This window comes from Neltuma alba, unplaced genomic scaffold (genome assembly GCF_004799145.2).
Source record: "Neltuma alba isolate B1F8T4 unplaced genomic scaffold, ASM479914v2 tig00002956_pilon, whole genome shotgun sequence".
In the NCBI taxonomy this organism is placed as follows: Eukaryota; Viridiplantae; Streptophyta; class Magnoliopsida; order Fabales; family Fabaceae; genus Neltuma; species Neltuma alba.
The window spans coordinates 1-20,615 of record NW_021633082.1 but is presented as its reverse complement, the minus strand read 5'-3'; the positions used below and the strand labels follow the sequence as shown (position 1 = coordinate 20,615).

Below are 20,615 nucleotides of genomic sequence, written 5' to 3'. Positions count from 1 at the left end.
CTCATGGATTTTTTTTTTTTTTTGGGGGCCAACAATTATCTTCAGATCCAATTCTGACACTTGTGCAAAGCCAATCTGCGGAGTTGTGATGTAAACTTGTAATCATCAAAGTAATGCCACCGGCTACAAAGTTTTCACGTTAATAGTGACATAGTAACATCAATACAGACTAGGGATGCACCGAAGATGTATTGCATATCTACATGCTCGTTTCGTGAGCCTTTCAATTAAACTAAGATCGATGCTCATCAATGTTAGTTGTGAAATTTTCACCGCAGTGTTTGTTGAGAGGTTCGCCACTACTCCCAACTCGCATTCTATACAAGCAAGATCTACAAGATCAATGTGTGGTGTAGTGTACTATGATTGCCAGATGACAGACTAAATTCCTTTCCCAAAGGCTTACCCTATACCAAGTCTCAACAAACTCCTAGCTCCTACTTAAATGTTTAGAATATGATCACTTGTTTAGGTTGGCTCCCGAGTTTGCCGAGAGCCTTATCCAATGCTGTCTTGAAATGGTCAAAGGGAACCAGTTCCATCCTGCAAAGAGGGTGGACAATATATCAAATTGATCCGTTGACACAATGAGGAACATCAAGCGAACAGTTCATGCAAAGAAATAATAAAATCCAAGAGCTAATTGTTAATTTACAATTTGAATTCGGTAGGCAGAAGACATACTCATATTTCAACTTCCCATCTCGCACAAGACCCAGAAGCCTGTCTATCATTTTTCTGCTCTCTCCAGCTTTATCTGCAGTTATCCACTTCTGCAACCAGAAACCCCTCAGGGAAAGATCCTGCACATATGTAGTTTTAAAATTCAGTTACAAATTATAAGCCAGAGCAAGATTCTATAGTCTACCAAAGCATACAGGCACATAATATCGATAACTCAATTCGTCATAAACAAAAGTAATCAAATAGGAGGATATTCCAAGATGAAACTCTATTCTGACTCTTGGAACGCCTTACATCTATTGTCAACAGAATGTGACCTCTCACACCCTTTGAGAGAGGAAATTGCGGACATAAGATTCATCATCTTCTCCAACAGGGATCTGGAAATTCATCATGCTTATAGAGAGACAATTATGTGTGCTGACTACCTAGCGAAGAATGCTCATGGGACGTCCAGGGAGTTGAATCTGGTTCATATACCCCCGGCCTTTTGTTTGGATCAAATGTATCATGATTTAGGAAATAGCTTAGGATCTCTGTCTCCTAGGAGTTAGTCTGATGACTTAGTTTTACTTTGAAGCTGAGTTTGCCCTGTTATTAATTAGAGGAAAAAAAACGTAATCAAATAGGAGAATGAAGAAAGTACGTGGAAGTTATTAACCTTAAATATGAAGGATGAAGTTGACACTGTGATAGGCTTCTTAGACATTCCACCATATGTCACCATTGTTCCTCCCTGTCTGCAAGGCATAAAATTACTTAAATTCAAGAAAGAATACTTATTTCAACAACACGAAAGAGTTGCAACTCTTTAACCAGCTTTCCATGTTATACCTCAAAAATTTGAGAACCAGGGAAGCTGAATTCCCACCAACGCAGTTGAATCCCAATGAAGGTTCAGGCATATCACCCTATCGTGTCATGACCAAAAAGAAAATCGCTCTATAATATCAATGAGATGTAAAGTAAACCATTTGACACTCATAAAGGCATTAATTCTACAAATAAATTTTATAAACGACGCGCAGTAAAAATAATACTTGTGTGATGCTCTAATAGGAGTGCAAAAAAATGAAAGGGGAGGAGGGAGGCAAACAATTTATCTATACTTGACGCATGATTTGACACATTGTCAACTTCTAGCCACTCCTACCATTTTCACTCTTACAAACCACACAGAGTCTAAGGAATGCCATCACAAACGGTACAGGTCGAAATGTATCCAGACTACTCTTCTACATACCTGCTTTTCAGTTGGGAAAAAAGATAATAACTATTATCAACATTCAACTGAATAAATTAACGTTTATTCCAGTGATAAGAAGCCACCAACCAAATCAACAATGATATGTCAAGACTCGGAAGATACCAAGAGACTCTTGACGTTCTTCACTTCCAACTGGCTCTCAGTATAAACTTCATCAGCTCCCAATTTCTTAAGTTTTTCCTTTACTTCATCAATCCCTGCCCTGCCAAGAATTGAGTTGGCGTGCAAGAATAAGACTCCTCATAATTATTATTTCCAACAGCAGAGGAAAAAAAAGCAAGAAATTTCAACTTCTGGTTTTAATATAAGATAATGCAATAAAATTAGGACAGAATAAGCTTCGATCTCAATGTTTTAGCTAAGCTTCAACAAACGTTGACATTCAGAAGCTCATAATACCTACAATGAACCATCAAATCAGTACCTGTCCCTTACTATGTTGATGTTGTGAACACCCCGAGATTGTGCAATCTGAATGACGCACTTACCAACCATGCTTGTAGCCCCATTTTGCACAATAGAATCTCCTGTTGGTATCCACGATACGAAGTTCAATCAAGCATCAATTACTCAACTCCACAATGAAAATTTATTGAATTTGTAGACAACTGCAGTACCTGGATTCAAAGTAGTGTAATCTTCAAGCATCCTCAGGGCAGTCAAAGGATTGACAGTAATTGTAGCAGCATATTCTATGGGCACATCCTTATTTATTTTATGCCACACATTCTGATCTTTGACAATGTATGTTTGCCATGTCCCTGTGCCAGAGGAAAATCAAGTACCTTTTGATACGATCAGAGAACGCAAAGGGTTCAATGGGATGTTTCTACATTCCAATTAGAGAAGAAAATATGATTTTCTCAACCTCTTGACACATGATATGCTTTTTGAACCAATTTTGTGCGTATGAACTGAAGATATTTGAACCGGGCAGTTTTTTAGATTGCCAGTACGAAGTCTTCTAATCTGCTCAGGTTGCAATTGAATTCGAGTTATAGGAACGGGGACAAGCGGCGTCAGTGCATTTATTTCCAATTCTATGACCTCAGAGCGACTTAGAATAAAAGCTTAAATTCGTGTAACACGGACAATAGCAGGCATACTAACTCATAAAAAGGTCTAATTAATAAATTTTAGAATCATATTTATTAATCGAATATGAAAGAAATATCAAATGGTGAAATGAGCGAGAGAGGCGCACCAAAAGAAGGTGGAGAAGGAATAACCCAATCACCAGGAGATAGAGCTGTAACTGCAGAGCCCACTGAATGCACCTCTCCGATGCCTTCATAGCCACCAATAGCTGGTAGTGGCGGTCTCACAGGATACACACCTTCAAGTAAACACCATATTATTCCAAAGTCGTCCATTCGATGAACGAACCCTAACACAAATAGTCATTATGGAAAGCAAAATAACGTAAAATTAGTAGCAGGATAGCAAACCTTCAATCCTATTGATATCGGAGGGATTGATAGGAGCAGCAAGCATCTTGACGCACACATCATTCTCTTTGATTTCAAAGGGAGGAAGGCCTATCAACTTGGTGACGGAGTCAGGCGAGCCGTGAAGCTCGTAGACAACAGCCTTGGAAGGTGGCGATACGGCGGATGAGAATGCTCGCACGCTTTGGGATTGGGCACCATAAGTTAACTTCCGTGTTAAGCCGAAGAGCAAAGATGATCCTTTTCCAGCTTTCCCACCCAGCGATCGCCACAATGCCATCACTCTCAGTCTGTGCTTCTCTCTCTAAGGATTCTTCCGGACAAATTCTCCACCCCGCTCAGCTCAGAACTTAATCAGCAGATCACTGCTCAGCTACAAAATATGTGTGGATCTCCATGTTAAGAGTAGCCTGCAAGGAAGGTGATCGTCGCTCATTTCAAAACTTCTATTTGGTACTTTCCATCTTTAAAATGGGTTAAGGAGGCCCGTTAGTCCGGATGGGACATGCTATTGTGATGGGCAGCACAGCATGGGATGTGTTTTTGAAAGCTTGGGCCTACTTTCTTGTTTCGTGTTCTGGGCCAACGCCCTTGAGGAAAAACTCTGAGAGATTTGTGTTGCAACAAGTGTTGGTCTAAGTACCAATAGAATTTGGATCTAACAAAAAGAGTTAGTTTCTCACAGTATGATGAACTGAAATTTAAACTCCTACTGTAATAGGTACCCACATTTAGTGCCAGTTAGTGTCTTGAATATGATTGCCTCCAATATGATGATACCTATGCTTTAGCCAAAAAAAAAGTGTTGGTCTAGGCGGGAGGGATTTGGACACCTTAAGCATCATATTTTAGGTTCGATATTTTGAGGTGATATGTATAGAAAAAATATTGTTGGGACCTAATAGTATCTCGAGAGATTAGTCTCTTACTGTTCAAGTGAGGGGATACTCTGGACAGAAGAGGGGAAAAAAAAAGCGGATTTGAAACTTGAGGCTGGTACTGTTGAAAACTTAAACGGACTCATCGTTGATTGCTTTTGGGAAGTTAGTTCAGATGAACTGGATCGCAAAATTCTGTGATGATGGTGTGTAATGCGTGGGTGCATTGCGAGTTTGAAGAAGGCCAATGACGCGGGCACAGAAACTGAAACATATATTGAAGGCAAATAAACCTTCATTCTGAACGCCATCCTAGTACAACACGAGTCAAAAAGTAAGCACGCAGGAAAAATATTATAGTACTCCTCCGGTCCTAATTATAAGACCCAATTGACTTATTTGAGGAGATTAAGGAAGTAAGTTAAGTTGGTTATTTATAATAAATAAGTGTTGTTATTCCTAAAATATCCTTGCTAATTAAGTATATTGGCTAAAACTATCATTATTAGAAGGATTATCTTGGAAAAAAATGCATAAATATAAGAGAGAAAATGGATTGGGTCTTATAATTAGGACCAAATAAAAAGTCAAATTGGGTCTTATAATAAGGACCGGAGGAGTACCAATTTATGTGAACATGTTTATAACGCCCGAATAAATACTTGTGAGTACAGTTCCTAGGAATGGAAGAGAAGCTCCTAGGAAACACCCAATATTTTATCTCGTCAACTTAGCCAGCTCGTGTTCTGCTGCCCCCAACCTGACAAGGTCAGTGTGGGATTATCACATGGTCAAAAAGTTTCTCGAAGAAATATTTTTGATGAATAGAGTGAACGCACTTGCAAGTTGCGACGGAAAATAATAATAATAATAATTATTATATATTTTGTCAATTACAGGTTTAGAGAGGTCACTAACTGATTTTGTGTAATCTGTATGAAAAAATTGTTAATAGATTTGAATATATGGTACTGCTGACTCCTGATATACGGGTAAAACTTGTTGGACGCAGGACAGATTAAGGGTATTTGGGGTTAGTTAGCCAACCTAATATTATTTATTCCAGCTTCCTATCCTACCCACATCGTCCAATGCAGCTCTTCCTCACAGCTCACGCCTCGCTATTCAATTTTTTTAACCCAAACCAAAAAAAAAAAAGGGCAACCGGACAGCGATTGATTTCTCATGCCCCAACATTCTCATTGGTCCGCTGTTCCTTGCGGTTTGACCGTCTTGCCCCACCACTTTTCCCACCCTAGAAAATGCACGGACTTACCCGCTGTCCTCTGGGCCCACATCAATTTCGAATGGATTAAAGGCAATGTGGGCCGCCCTATACTTCTTTTATTTATTTAATTTTTTAAAAATGAAGGGGAAATTAGAATTAGTTCTATGTTGACCCTCTAGGAAGATCCATGCCGTTCAACGTGGCGCACATGCTCTTTTTCATTGGCCATCCTCTGCCTCCACAACCCTCCCTCTTGTCTGTGCGCCCCCTTCCAAATTATGGGGATGAGAATTTGTTTACGAAATGAGGCGTGTAATCCACACAAAATAAAAAGGGGCCAAATTAAATTCGGATTCTGGAGCACCCCCATTTAAGCGGCCATACTGGAGTAGGGTTGATGGATAATGCAGAGTTTTGCACTTGGGGTTTGTAGAATCACAAGGTTGCAATTTGAATATCTGAGTTTCACTTCAACTAACTAAAACACCGGTTTTACAAATAACAGGGCCGGTGTATAAACTTCCAATCAATAATGCCCCGTTTGGTGTGCTGGAACTGAGTCTGAAGAATTGGAAGTGGAAGTGGAATCATGATTTTTGCTTGTTTGGTACCATGGAACCCACTTCTTCAGGAACCCACTTCCATCAAAAATGATGGAACTCAGTTCCAGGCGCAACTCGGGGAACTGACTACACTTCCATGGAACCCATTTTATTTTCCCTTTTTACCCTTGAAGCTTTCAGCCGAACAACCTTTGAGATTCCACTTTCAAGGTTCCCTGGCGACAACCTTCATCCGCGACGGCAATGGTGAGGTAACAACATTCACTCGCGGTGGCTACGACCTTCACCTATGACGGTAACGATGCTCATTCGCGACGGTAACGGTGCTCATTCGCGGCAACCTCCAAGGTTCCAAGTGCTTTGATTTTGATTTTAAATCAAAGAAGGATGCAATGAGAAGAAGCTTGCAAGTACTTCGATTTCAATTTCATTCTCAGATAGGTGACGACATTCATTGGCGGGATTTTTTTTCTTGCTTGAGTTGAAATTAGATCTTGTGGAAAGTTAGATCTAGTTGCGGAGGTCTGGAAATGGTTGTTTCTAGTTCAGGTTCAGCTTGGACCGTGGAAAAATTTTATCATTATCGTCGTTGGTTGAACTGGAAAGCGCAAGGAAGAAGAAGACTATTTTTTATTCTAGTATCTGATTTCCTTTTCTATTGCTTGATTTGGTTTGATTTCTTGTTTATGGGGTTCAGTTTCTTGTAATCATCCTCCATGGGTGCCGGAGGTTGACGGCGGTCTTGGGGCATCGCTGTTTTGGGTGAAGACGAATAACGAATGACAGTGATCAGAAATTTTTTTGTGTTGATGGCTGATATTTGTATTTGGATTTGATTTATATATTGCTTGGATTATGATTGAGTTTGGATTAATTGTTTAATGGTTGATGAACTATCACCAGCGATGGACGATTTCTTTCCGGTGAACACCGGTCGTGACTGTGGGAGTGGGTTTTTTTTTTTTTCCCTATTGAGGGTATTTTAGTATTTTTACAATATAAATATATATTTTAATTAAAAATTATACCCCACTTCCACTCTCATACCAAACATGTTTTAGAACCCACTTCCATTTCCAATTCCACTTCTAGTTCCACTTCCAGTTCCAGTTCCACTTCCATCAAAAACTCTTCCATTATACCAAACGAGGCATAAGACTACCTAACACTTAGTCTGTAATTTAATAGGGTTTAAATTTGGACCGACAATTAACCCTAATCATTACCGAATCATCCATGTATAAGCATGTTTTACTCTCAATTCTCAAATACCATATGCAATCCTTAATATAATAGCTAAGAGCTAGTTTGATTTTTAACTTGGTTCTCAATATAAGATCCAAATCCACTTTGTCTTTCATATTTATCTTTTTTTTTTTAACTAATTCTTATAGTAGCTGTACATATTAAGGTTTCATTAAATGGTACTTTTAACTAATACAAATAATGAGTAAGGGTGTTTTAAGAAAGACAATACCTATTTATTACAAATAACTAACTTAATTAATTTTCTTAATATCTTTAAATTAGTTAAGTACGTACGGCTAGTTTCTTACTTTCTTTTGCTGATAAACAACAAAACTTAATGAGGATAATTTTGCAGAAGGAGTAGGAATAATCACTTTGAGTCTTTGAGCACTGATACTACTGGCAGCCTCATCTTCCTGGCCGGTCCGAGGGGGATGGTTTTATATATATATATATATATATAGAAGAAGGTGGGTGGGCGCCATAAACATAATAGAGCATTTGCCTTCACCGAGCTATTGGTGATTGATTAATCATAGATTACCTTTATGCACACTCACTCTAATCATGGCTCACTACGCATACATGCAATTGGCTTCCCATTCAACGGATACCCCAAGTCACCATCCTCTTTAATCACTAAAGTGCAGTACCCACTTCCTGCTCTTATAATATATTTAATTAAATTACGCTAACGAACATTTGATCCATCCATATCAAATCAATACCATCATTTTCGTACCTCAGACGATTATTTAAATATTTTCGACTGTTCAAAGTACGATTTTTCCCCCGCCCCATCGAAACCTGTAGTCACGAAGTTAATTTCATTCCCTATCACCATGGTACATAGGATATTGTGTTGCACTTGATTAGATATAGCGAATTTAGCATCCCAAACTATTAAAAAAAGTAGATTGTTGGGTATAAATGAAAAATAACAACATGAATTGTTGAATATATTAGGAAAGTAGTATCATCATAAATAAAATTAATATAGTATATACTTAAAATTAAGCTCTTGCTTAAAATAATGACGAGAAATACTTAATATATCATCATTAACTCAAATGTTTATTTTCTTTAATTAGGAAAAGGAGAATTTATATGAGGGACACGTATGGAAGTAGAATTTCTCTGCTAATGGTTCTGTAGCCTATTAATATATATAATTTCCTTGTAAGTTGGGATCGAGTTGTGTGAGTCCCATTTGTCGTCTTAAATGATCATTAGTGCATGCTTCCTCTGATTCAAAGAAGGAGAAGAAGAAGCTCTACGATATCTGGTCTCTTCTTGTTAAATCATAGACGGCCGTTCCTGATGAATTATTAGTAAATATCCATTAGCAGAGTGGGAAACCGATATTTGTGCACTAAAATACAAAAAGAAAACTATAGTCACTCATTGAATAGGAAATGCAACACATAGGGAGCAAAAGAAAGCAAGGAATACAAGAGAGTGAAGTCGAAGTTGGTCAACCTCCCATTATTAATCGCTAAAATTAAAAAAAAAAAATCAGTTTCATACTATCATCCATATGATATAGCCTAACTGCCCACGACTCTCAATTTGTCCGCTCTAGCCTTTATGACGTCCCATGCACAGAGCACACAACACACACAGCCACACACACTTGCAGAACGAATATTACTTTTTCTTCGACAAGGACATTATGTGCATGCACACTTGGCTCTATATTTACATGTTTCTTAAAAGTTCTTAAAATAATGCAGATAAAACTGAGAGGAGACGCATGGCGAGATGGAGATGGTGGGGGGAGGCTAGCTGATGGATCCAAAATCGCAGGATTGACCTCAAAGCAGACGACACGTGTATGGATATGATAACCCGAAATGTCTTGTACGAGAGATCATGTTTATTTGAAAACCGTGGCAACGTTTGAATGGAAGAGAGTTCAATCCCAATTCTGATCACGTCTCTTTCAAAAAACCCTTCCTTCCGCTTATATATTTTATTACTAATCCAATCAGATTATTCCGCCTCGTCTCATTTTCCTGCCTTATCACTCTGGTTTCCTTTGTTTTGGGTCATCCCCTCGTCTTTAATTTCTCATTACTTCTTCTCCCACGCGTAATATTTTAATTAAATGCTGGAACTTTCTAGACCACCCTGGTGATGAGTCCTCTTTCTTTGCCATTTTCTTTTTGGGTTGGCCGGTTTTTCTGTTATTTGTCTTCATCCTCACGTTCTTTAATTAGACTGCAAAATGACACTCCCGCTAATTAATCTAAAATTGTCTATTAATAAAACCAAAATCCCTCTACATATGTTTTTTTCCCTTCCACTCCATGTCATGCCCAAACGAAGATTATATAGGCAGTTTTTGGTATGGCAACCTTTTCAAGTGAAATCCACTTATAAGAGTGAAGTTTCTCAAGCTAGAATAATTATGATAATGAGCCGCAGCAGTTTGGAAATAATTATTTTTCTGTGAACGTATTGCAGATAGCGAGGTTTTCTACAACTTCTGAAGATATATTGATATTCATGTTTTTACGCGGGCGTAGATTTTTAGTGTAATAATTTAAAGAGCTTTGTTTTCTTTCAGAAAATATAATTAATTAAATACCTTGTTTTCTATGGAACTCTTCCGGGGATTTAAGGATGAAGTAATTAAGAAGTTATTTCGAATGCCTCTTTCTCTTCCTACTCGAGAATGGGAAAAATAAAAAATGCATAATAAATAATACTCCTTTGGTCCTAAGTATAAGATCCTTATATATAGTACAAAAAATATCTTATATTTAGGATCGAAAGAGTAATTTGTTTGGAGATAACACACAGGGTTAAATGGCGGGGATTGAACAATTATTGAAACATGTTACAAATAAAGAAGTAATTAACATAGCCAAAGGGAAAAAGGGGTAGATATAATGATGAGAAGGAGGAGGAATCCAAATTGAATTGCAAAAATAAGTAAAATGATGCCACTTCTCGGAATTTCTTATACGTAAATCTTCTTCTACATACGTACGCGGCCGATCACTGCTCACGCCTGTCTGTTTGTGTACGTGTTTGTGAGAGAGAATTAATTAGTGGCAGATTTTTTTTAAAAATTAATTAGGTGGGAGAAGAATTTAAAATAGGAGCCAAAGTCAAATATCAAATGAAACATTTTCAGTGTCCCACCTTACATTCCTGCTCAACATGATTCCGGCCAGCGCGCGCCGTGCTTTAATTATACATGGTGCTTAAACAAATTTGGCAGGCACGAAGATAAAATTAAGAATCATGGCAACAAAATAATAAGAAGATGAGATATTAAAAATAGAACAAAATAAATTATAAATAAACGTCATTTATTTATAGGTACGAATATAAAATATTAAGCATCTTGGCAATAACCATGTGTTTTGCTTTTAATATTTATCAAACAATGTAAATATTGTTTCATCCACAGCTGGGCAATACCGGCGACAATTTTATTTTTGGTAAAGAATACAGGTGACAAGTTAATTCATCAGCTCTTTCCAATACTTTATGAATATCTTCTAAGTTAGTTGGCAGTCAAATCTACCAATTTTAATTAAGTTGGTCGGCCTCATTTAATAAATTTATGTTCCACCATAGGTTACAGGTTTTCATTCATCCCCAGGCTGAATGATCCCCTGCGCACAGGCATGCAAAAACATAAAATATTCCCCTTATATGTTGTGTAAAATCGAAGAATTTTATTTACTGACTCCTATTGGTTTATACTTAAAGGATTAGTTATAATTTAATCCTCTCAAAGTTACCCGTAATTTATAGTCACGGATCTTTTTATAATCACCAACTGAGTTTAGAGACAAGAAGATTTATAAATATCACAACTCGACTGACAATTATAAAATTTTAACTTGCAAGTTTAAATTTTTTTATTTAACATGCAAATATAATGTTGTTGGAAATATCTACATTTAACTTTATAACCTAATTTTTCTTATCTTCTGTTAGGATGAGCATTTATGGTTAATTTTAAGAATTCAACTACTACTGAAAAAAAATACCCCCTATTTATGACAAACGCGTTCAACAGAAGGCAAAGTAAACATGCCAGTACTACTCGGTAAGTTGAAAACGGAACCAGTGATCCGGTATGGCCGAATTCATCTGAAACCGCCTAACGTTAATTAATTTGTTGGCAGTTCTCACCGGTGACGGCGCCGTCAAGGCCGCCGAGCTGGAACGCGTTCGGCTCCAATCGTTCCGTTAGGGGGCCGATGTGGAAGTGCGATGCGCGTAGGCAAGGTGGGCCCCACTTTCGGCGTCATCGCGTGGGCCCTAGTGAATGGTTCGAGACGTTGACCTTTCTTGCCATTTCATGGGAAGGAGATCGGACGGTTCAGAAGAGCGCGTTGGTGTGATCTGTACGCCACCGGCGGACTATACCTTCTACGAAAGACAAAGATCCATTGCAGTTGCGATGCACACCAGCTCGCACCAAATCGATGAACAGCAGCTGCCTTGCGCCACGTCAGCGTAGCAATGTCTGATAAAACGAGTAGAAGGCAGCTCAGCGTAGAGCCGAAAGAGTCCGTGAGCCGATGATATTAAACTAAAAGGGCTTGGCGCATTCAACCAACTCCGGAGCTGATTATGCCCCTCGTATTATGGAAATGACAGAAAACTCCAATCTCTTTTTCGTGGCGTCTCTTTATTAGCGAGTATAAAAATTTTTATTACAATTCATGCTCATCTCATGTAAACCCTGAAAACATTAAAGCACCAGGAACATCGCCCAAAACTTCAGAAGTGCCCCCTCTCTCTCCCCTGCTGTTTCTGCCCTCTCTTTCCTTCCAAGTCTTTGACACTCGATTGCCTGTATTTTCATGCTCTGGTCTCTGTTCTAGGCTTCGTTTTCTTGGCGCGCCTTAGACTGAGAGGGATTATGGGTTGCTTTTGTTTTGCAAAGAAATCAAGCAGAAAATCGCAGGCCAACGACTATAGCCAGAGCGCAAAGCCCAACAATCACACAGGTGCTGGTTAATTTTTTCGATGATCTTGATTTAATTTACTTGAATGTTCAGATAACACGCATTTGGCTAATCGACTGAACAAACTGATTACCCATTCTCTGTGATCATGGTGATCTTTATTTTTTCTTGTTTTCTGAGTAATCTACCTTTTTCTTTTTCCAAAGATTCTAGACATGGCTATGTCCTGAACTCATCAATGTTCATTCTTCCCGGCTCGTCGTATGCCATCTCTCTCAGTCCTTTTTTCTGGGTATGAAAATCAAGTGCACCTCCTTTGTTTTATTTTGGTGGAATGTTTCCCAGGAAAAAAAAAAAAACAGTTTTCTTTGGAAACGGAAAGAAAATTGTGAACTTGGTTTTTATGTAATTTATGTTCAGTATCAAGATTAATCGTGGTGGTCGGTGTTAACGTTCTCCTCTGATATTCCTAATCTTTCTCAGAAGTCATCGGATAAATTTTGACATCTATTGTCTATTTCGAAGTATTCATATAGGCCATGCTTCATTCTTCTTTCTCTCGGTCGCTTGCGTTTTTGAAAATACTCAAAGGGTAATCGAAAGTCGGGCTTGTCTTTTTGCACTTTGTTTACTTTTAAATTTTGATGGTTGTGGGTTCTCCAGTCATCTCGAATACAAGTCATTTCCTTTTTGATAAGTTGCATTAACTTGGACGCCTAGTGTCTCGTCGGATCCCTTTACCTTGGGCGCATTTTTGCATTTCTTACAGATACGGTGAAAGTTGATTTGAATGTGAATGTGACGAAGGAAGCTCATTCTAAGGGTGATCAACTTTCTCAGGATGTGAAGAGATTAAATTTATCGGACAATGGAGACACTAGTGGTAGCACGGCTCAGACTTTTACTTTTGATGAACTTGCAGCGGCAACAGGAAATTTTAGGTCGGATTGCTTTTTGGGAGAAGGAGGGTTTGGCAAGGTTTACAAGGGGCATTTGCAGAGAATAGACCAGGTTGGTTTGGGATTGAACAAAACTTATCAGTGAAATATTAATCTGGTCCAGCCGTTCTAATATATTGTGTTTTGTGCTCTTGTGCATCACGTTACTGTGCATATCTAAGGTTTCTGTCGAGTTGCAATGCGATTAAGATTTGTTATTTTTAATGCAGGTTGTGGCTATAAAGCAACTTGACCCTAATGGACTTCAAGGAATTCGGGAATTTGTTGTTGAGGTTTTGACACTTGGTCAAGCAGACCACCCTAATCTTGTGAAATTGATTGGGTTTTGTGCTGATGGAGATCAGAGACTATTGGTCTATGAGTACATGCCATTAGGATCTTTGGAGAACCACTTGCATGGTATATACTATGATCCTAATATCTCATTTTTCTTCAGATAGAATCTACACTCAGCAAGTTTTCTTTTTTAAAATCACCATTGCATTGCTTATTGATATCCCCCATTCCACCTCAGATCTTCCACCCGGTAGAAAACCACTTGACTGGAACACGAGAATGCAAATAGCAGCCGGAGCTGCAAAGGGCTTGGAGTATTTACATGAGAAAATGAAGCCCCCGGTCATATACCGTGATTTGAAATGCTCAAACATCTTATTAGGTGAAGGATATCATCCCAAGTTATCTGATTTTGGTTTGGCCAAAGTAGGCCCAAGCGGCGATAAGACACATGTTTCAACAAGGGTTATGGGCACGTATGGTTACTGTGCTCCAGATTATGCAATGACGGGTCAGTTGACGTTCAAGTCAGACATCTACAGCTTTGGCGTTGTTCTTTTGGAGCTCATCACAGGCAGGAAAGCCATTGATAACGCTAGACCTGCCAAAGAACAAAATCTGGTTGCATGGGTATGTCAATGCTTGCTTATTCAGGGTTACCACTGAAGTCCATGTTAGTTGATTTACTTTTGCAGATATTTCCTTTCTTATTATCTTGTGGTAAAGAAATAGAACTGCAAGTGCAAATGCTCATAAATCTGTGGCACTAGTTTTGATTGGGCATCAGTTTTTTCATATTACCTTACATTTTGCCCGGGTTATGCTAAGAACTAGAACCATAGTTGGCATTCAGTTGAAAGAACCAAAGGTGGAGGCTTTATATGTGCTTGCACTCCTCAAAAATTTCAGAGAAGATAGCCTACTTAACTATTTATTGGTTGCATCTTTGATTTTTTTTTTTTGGTCCTCCGATGGTCTGATGTGAAACGCCTGAGACAGACAATTTTCTGAAACTTGCTGACTGAATTATGAATTATCTGCTCATTAATTTTCCATAAGGAAATTGGCGCTTTCTATTAACTTCTCCCTCCCTGCCATGGGCCTCAAAAAAAGAAAATACCCCTGCAAAATTACTGAGAATCCCATTCGTGTGTCAATTTATTCATTTGTTTGCTCTTGAATACCACATGTTCTGGTTGAACGTTTCATTTGCATATTTTCCTTCTGTTGTTATCTCACCTATGTGAAACGAAACCTAACTGTCAATGTGGAGCTTGGATGGTTCTGGTGTATATCTTGGATTGTGCACAACACAGACATATTTTTCAAGAATTTTTTAAACTCCTGTTCTTCATGGAATGCAATTTTTCTTTACATACGCTTAGAACACAGTTATGTTCATTTTTGTGTGCTTCTGAAAAAAGTTATGTGAATTGAGAAAAAAATAAGTAACTTGGGTTTTATGTGGTGTTTGCAGGCAAGGCCGTTGTTCAAAGACAGGAGAAAATTCTCCCAAATGGTAGACCCATTGCTGGAAGGCCAGTATCCCGTGAGAGGTTTGTACCAAGCTCTGGCTATTGCTGCCATGTGTGTTCAAGAGCAGCCTAATATGCGGCCTGTGATAACCGACGTGGTTACCGCATTAAACTACCTTGCCTCCCAGAGATATGATCCCCGAACTCATCATCAAGTACACAACTCCAGAAGAAGGGATGACGATCAAACACATCTTGCTCGTAATGGTTCTTCCTCGGACAGATCATCAGATTAAGAATATTTGTGCTTGTTCATATGTCAGTGTGCCTTGCTATCAATTTTTGCTTCACAGAAGATAACAAGGCGCTTTTACAATCTTTTGTTCTATTTTTTATATATATATATAAAAAGAAAATTTTCTGATATTTCCTCTGGGTGTACATGTGAGCTGCCTTCCTTGTATTAAGAAGCCTCTTCGTAGGATTTTTTCCTTTTGCCCATTTATTATGAGAATTCAGCCTCAGTCATAATAAATGACTTCTTCCAGCCCACATCTTGAACTTACTCATGCTTTAACAATGATCTAGACCTCGTTACACAAGTTGCCGCACCGATGATTGTCTTTATCCCGTGTTTGAGTTCAGCAATTATATTGAAATTATTATATGCATATAAAATTTAGATAGAGAAACGGCCACTCCTAAATTCATAACTCTATACGCCCCTGCTTACGAAGGCTCTGAGTTTCTCTCCCCCAAAAATGGAAGGAGGACAGTTTAGCAGAGAATGGATAAAAATGACAGTTACTGGGATGAGAAACTGAGGTCCGTACACATCCATAAACTACCCCTCTGAGAACGGCGCTAACTAACAGAGATCACGTCACGTGTATTGCTATATTTCCATATAAAATAAGTGCGGTCTCTTTTTATTTTTCATCTGCTTAATGACACGTGGATAGTACAATTATCAAATGCCACCTACATATATTTTATACACCCTGCTGGTGAGTGTGTAATATCAAGGCCAGTGGCAGGCGGATAATTACCTCGGCGCTTTGGCCATCCACATGCGTTGCCCGCTTAACCAATTTCCCGCCCGAAAGTTTGCTGATTAACTAAACGAGCAGGGAACCCCCAAGCCTTGGAATTATTAACTGACACAGTTTTCTTCCATTTTATCATTGCAAAACGCCAACACTCACTCTCTTCTTCTTCTGAATCTGTGTGAGGGCGATAACATTCAGATGCAGCAAAGGACCTCAAATGCGAGTTCTCGCGGCTCTGGCGAGCACAGAGCCGTCAATCTCGGCGATCCTTCACAAACAAAGCGAGGAAAAACAGACGGTGATGATACGTCCGGCCCTCCACTTTACGATACGCGAAGCACCAATGGAAAGAGAAAGGTTTCCTTATCACGATCGGCAGAGAAATGGCTTCACGCTATTCCTTTGATTCTGCTGCTTTGCCTTTTCCTGCTTTGGTTCAATTATTTTCCAGGTATAAATTTCAACACAACTGTGCTTGTTATCCTCATATTGTTTTACTTTCTTCGTATTCTGACTTGTTCTAATCTACTGTTCTATCATCTTTCAAGCGTGTACCTTGTATTCAAATAAATTATAGTTGCTGATTGCTAATAGTTTTCTACAAGATAATCAACTTTCATTCCATTCTTCGCTGTTATTCCTAGTGTAAATCTCGGTTGTTCGATCGAACAAGTACTTTTGCCACTTCTGTGGTCATTAAATAGGCTTAGTAGCCCTTGGGCTATTTGTTTATCATAAAATTACTGTTCATTCGGAATTTTCTTCAATTTTCTAACAAAGTCTTCTCTATAAATTGTTTGGACTTTTGAAAACAGTGAATGTGACGGTTAGAGATGGTAGAACTACAGTCATACATCAGATTCATGCACCGCTGCCTAACACTACACATGCTGATCTCACCATATTAGTGGTGTCCGCACCACCAATCTTGTCACTTGCTCAAAATCTGTCACACCACAATGAAACTTCCTTGCATTTGGTGAGCTCGCCTAATTGAAACATCATTTTCTTCCAATGAATAAGGTGTCAGGGTTTGAAGTTTTACCGAACTTTGTGTCAATTCATCTCCGATAAGTTTGAGATGCTCTATTGGACAAGACAGCAAAATTAGCTGAACCTATGTTTCTTTGCAAGAACCATATTTTGGTTCTGTTGCCCTGGTTGAACTTGTTATGTAGAATACATGCCAAAACGAACTATCACTACTGACATGCCTTTTTGAATTTACATGGCGGAAATGGAAAACAATATGCACTGGACGGCAAAATTGTAGCTTGTATTTCATGGTCAGTAACAATATCTCAATTTGTGTTTCGTGGACCTTCTGATGCAATCGTAATCTTAGGATTTAGGAAAATGACTAGAAGCTATTTCTTTATCTATACGCCTTGAATAATGAACTATATGTACCTTTCCATGCTACAATTCAGCCACTTCACCATCTCGACAATTGCCCACCCATATGTACATGGTTGATCTTCGATGTGATGGCAGAACTCTACAACAGTCCCTCCTTGGCGACTGCAAAGGAAGTTTATTAAATATGGACAGAAATGTATCTACGTTATTGTAAATCATTTTATCTCATTTGAATCATTGAGAATCCGTACCTTTTGCCAACGAAAAGGATCTGGTTGCTTTAAAACAACAATGGAGTTGATTTTTTCCGGAGTTTCCATTTCCCCCTGGCAAAAAGGAAGTCTAGATTTCTCACGAGTATATGTCCCAACAATTTGTTTACTGGCTCGATCGTATCGAGACGTGTTTATGTAGAAAATGAAGGGTTTTCGACAGCGGTAATGGGAAACAGGCCTCGTGTTGAAGGAGTATCCGTTGTAATCAGCTTTTTTGAACCAATTGAGAAAGGTTCTCGAGGGCATCTCTAATTCTCTTGGGGACAATACTCCCTTGAGGACTTGAACCACGTAGCCCCACGATACAGAGATGGACCAGTATCTGCTTCTGTCGTAGCAGATTGATTGCTGCATTATGCTGGACGAGTCCATCTTGATGGATTGCATCAGGTGTCTGAGGCCTTGTACTCTGTTCATTCGGGGGAATATGGGTTCCACAACATCAAGGTGGTGCATTGTCACTAGTGGGGTCACGGGATGTGCCCCCAGGAGGCCTAATAGGTTTCCGTGCACATCATACTGCACAACCAAGACATAAACAAGTAAGAAGCAAAACCACTGACCATTTCCATCCAATAATATTAATTAGTGTTACCTGATGAAACCCAAGTTCCTTGGTTAGCGGCACACCTATCTCAGCCATGCAAGCTTGAATTCGGTCATCGCTGCCATATAAACCCGGGTATCGCTGAATGCAACGATCCTGTACGTTGGCCAACTCCTTGGCCAATGGATAGCTTATAGCGAATCCTCCTCCACCATATGCCATGGAATAAGAGAAGTATATATTCTGAGCATGACTCTCTGATGAGCTCCCAATATAGTAGAAGTGTCTGTGATCGTACTTGGAAAGAATTCTGACTACATTATTTACCACAAACACTGTGTCATCGTCTCCCATCACGAACCACCTCACATCCTTCATCCCAAGCTTGAATGTCTCGGTTACTACCCTTGAAATCCTCAGTGCAGATCTATCCCCCTGAGGGTTCGTATATTTGAAATTTGAGGTGTCTCCAGAAATTCGAATCTGGGGCAGCCCCTCGTCACTTTTAGTACTTACTTTTCCATCCAACCAGACTATCCCTCTGGTTACGTTAGGCTTCCACCATATCTTTATGTATTCCTTTCTGGTATCCCACAATTTGGATGAAGCTGCTATCCCAAACACAATGTGTTTGAGTTCGGTGTCCTGCCTTTTAGATAACAGAGGGGGCGGTGATCTAACTGTAAGGTTCTTTTCTTTTGTTTCTTCGCCTCTGCCAGCTTTCTCTTGGTCGTTAATGGTAGCTGAGGATGTGTTAGTCAGATGAAAGTGTTTCGTGGAGGCGTCATCTAAATGTGGGGAACAATCTCGATGCTCATTCTGAAAGAGGACGAGGTTGGAGGAGTAGAGGATGTATAGCATGATCATCGCCAGAATGAACCAAGAGATTATACTTGTAGAGCCTATCTGGATCATTTGTTGCTGGCAAGCAGAGTACATTTGGTTCCAAACTGATTTTTTCTCTTCCACGATCTTTCAGGTGGTTGAAGCTCAGAATTCATCGGATCATGCAGAGGGAGAGAGAATAGTTACTAATTTGCGTTTTTTCCCCCCCGGTGCGGGCTTTTCGTGCTTCTAGGTGAGGTTTGCTGATGCGCTCAAATAATAGAACTTTTTTTTTTCCCCCTTTTTTTAGTCTTGTTATTCCAAAAAAAAAAAAAGATCATTTTTTTTCCAAAAAATGAAATGCACTGAGGTTGGGAGGTTTTAGGAGCCCAATTATAAACGGGCAGCTCGAAGCCCGGATATAATGCCTCTCCTTTTGCCAGGAAGAGCTCGATCACATGTTGAACTCTGGAAACCCCCTTCGGTTCTTCCGCTTGAAATGGGTTTTATTTTCATGGCAATATATTAGCCCTCCTAATTCTTAATATAAAAATAGTTTAACTTTTAATTTGATTCTAAACATAAGATCCTAATTTATTTTATCTTTTATATCTTTTTATTTTTTTTCAAAGTAATTATTGTAATAGTTACACATGTTAAATATTTCATCAAATATTAAATATTAAAGTTAATACACTTGGTTAATAAGGGTATTTAAAGAAGATAGTACTTATTTATTATAATAACTAATTTAACAAATTTTTTAATCTACTCAAATTAGTCAATTAACTCTTATATTGAAAATTAGGGATGGTACATCTGTATTTTGCCTGCCACCTTACATTTTCAAATCAAAAACTCAGAAATTGTCTCTCAGTCCGTACTTTTTGTTTCTCTCGTTGTCTGGTGAAATAGTGCAAGGACAATTAGAAAGGGTATCGGATTCGCCTTGCCCAACACGGATGTGCTACTCGAGTGATGGTCAGAGCTGTGGATGTTGATGGAAGTAGAAATTTGGGTCAGGGGTCCCTTATCCCTGCCATCCCAGCAACTAAAGGACATTCAAATGTGCGACTGAATCTGATGAATTGCATGTGGCAAGTACAAGCCGACGGTGATCCAAGGCAAATGACGCACAGAATGGGTTTCTTTGAAAGTGTCCATTTCGTCCCAAAATTATCTTTACCCACAGTCGGCAGTCCCATGATCTTTTACTTCACTTTCAACCATTTAAATTCCAAGATTCTAAAGAAACTCCATCATTGTCTGTGTAGAATGTAATAATCGTGTGATGAAATAGCAATTAATTAATATGAGAAGCCATGTATTATTGAATAAAACAGTATGAGGTGATGTGAGGGTCACACGGGAGGAAACAGATAAGAGGATACATGCAAAGGCGTTCACATGGGTTATGGGACATTGGGACCTCTACCATCTCTTTCCTTTCTTTCATTTTTTTTTTTTTTTGCCTTTGGGCTGGACAGACAATACATTAATTAAGAACTGATGAGTGAGACTACCTCAAGATTAAAGGCGTAATAGATCTGGTTCATCACCCGTCCTTCCTTTAAGTTGTTTTTCTCCACGAGCCGAC

General features: G+C 38.9%; 4 protein-coding genes across 4 annotated transcripts; 2 read left to right on the top strand and 2 right to left on the bottom strand.

The window, feature by feature from the left end:
- Positions 1–89: 89 nt before the first annotated feature.
- Positions 90–14,813, bottom strand: LOC114739892 (enoyl-[acyl-carrier-protein] reductase, mitochondrial). The gene is made up of 10 exons (XM_028927995.1): positions 14,803–14,813; positions 3,400–3,764; positions 3,156–3,287; positions 2,569–2,712; positions 2,376–2,478; positions 2,054–2,153; positions 1,519–1,595; positions 1,346–1,424; positions 685–803; positions 90–543 (listed from the first exon to the last, which is right to left on the bottom strand). The coding sequence occupies exons 2-10, from the start codon at positions 3,677–3,679 to the stop codon at positions 450–452; spliced, it is 1,128 nt and encodes a 375-aa protein (XP_028783828.1). The 5' UTR covers positions 3,680–3,764; positions 14,803–14,813; the 3' UTR covers positions 90–449.
- Positions 12,057–15,513, top strand: LOC114739891 (probable serine/threonine-protein kinase PBL5). Its single transcript, XM_028927994.1, has 5 exons — positions 12,057–12,295; positions 13,023–13,264; positions 13,422–13,611; positions 13,727–14,118; positions 14,966–15,513. Exons 1-5 carry the CDS (start codon positions 12,208–12,210, stop codon positions 15,257–15,259), a joined length of 1,206 nt encoding a protein of 401 aa, XP_028783827.1. The 5' UTR covers positions 12,057–12,207; the 3' UTR covers positions 15,260–15,513.
- Positions 15,514–16,062: 549 nt separating this feature from the next.
- Positions 16,063–17,454, top strand: LOC114739893 (uncharacterized). Its single transcript, XM_028927996.1, has 2 exons — positions 16,063–16,463; positions 16,828–17,454. Exons 1-2 carry the CDS (start codon positions 16,211–16,213, stop codon positions 17,007–17,009), a joined length of 435 nt encoding a protein of 144 aa, XP_028783829.1. The 5' UTR covers positions 16,063–16,210; the 3' UTR covers positions 17,010–17,454.
- Positions 17,432–19,132, bottom strand: LOC114739894 (uncharacterized). The gene is made up of 3 exons (XM_028927997.1): positions 18,242–19,132; positions 17,623–18,165; positions 17,432–17,533 (listed from the first exon to the last, which is right to left on the bottom strand). The coding sequence occupies exons 1-3, from the start codon at positions 19,130–19,132 to the stop codon at positions 17,432–17,434; spliced, it is 1,536 nt and encodes a 511-aa protein (XP_028783830.1).
- Between the last annotated feature and the right edge of the window lie 1,483 nt (positions 19,133–20,615).

Coding starts and splice junctions, on each gene's coding strand:
- LOC114739893 (XM_028927996.1), top strand. CDS start 16,211: ATGCAGCAAAGGACCTCAAATGCGAGTTCTCGCGGCTCTGGCGAGCAC. Junction 16,464..16,827: donor TTGGTTCAATTATTTTCCAG/GTATAAATTTCA, acceptor TTTTGAAAACAG/TGAATGTGACGGTTAGAGAT.
- LOC114739894 (XM_028927997.1), bottom strand. CDS start 19,132: ATGTACTCTGCTTGCCAGCAACAAATGATCCAGATAGGCTCTACAAGT. Junction 18,166..18,241: donor AGGAACTTGGGTTTCATCAG/GTAACACTAATT, acceptor TTGGTTGTGCAG/TATGATGTGCACGGAAACCT. Junction 17,534..17,622: donor ATCCTTTTCGTTGGCAAAAG/GTACGGATTCTC, acceptor CTTCCTTTGCAG/TCGCCAAGGAGGGACTGTTG.
- LOC114739892 (XM_028927995.1), bottom strand. CDS start 3,679: ATGGCATTGTGGCGATCGCTGGGTGGGAAAGCTGGAAAAGGATCATCT. Junction 2,713..3,155: donor TCCTTCTCCACCTTCTTTTG/GTGCGCCTCTCT, acceptor CCTCTGGCACAG/GGACATGGCAAACATACATT. Junction 1,425..1,518: donor CTGGTTCTCAAATTTTTGAG/GTATAACATGGA, acceptor TATGCCTTGCAG/ACAGGGAGGAACAATGGTGA.
- LOC114739891 (XM_028927994.1), top strand. CDS start 12,208: ATGGGTTGCTTTTGTTTTGCAAAGAAATCAAGCAGAAAATCGCAGGCC. Junction 12,296..13,022: donor AAAGCCCAACAATCACACAG/GTGCTGGTTAAT, acceptor CATTTCTTACAG/ATACGGTGAAAGTTGATTTG. Junction 13,612..13,726: donor TTTGGAGAACCACTTGCATG/GTATATACTATG, acceptor ATTCCACCTCAG/ATCTTCCACCCGGTAGAAAA.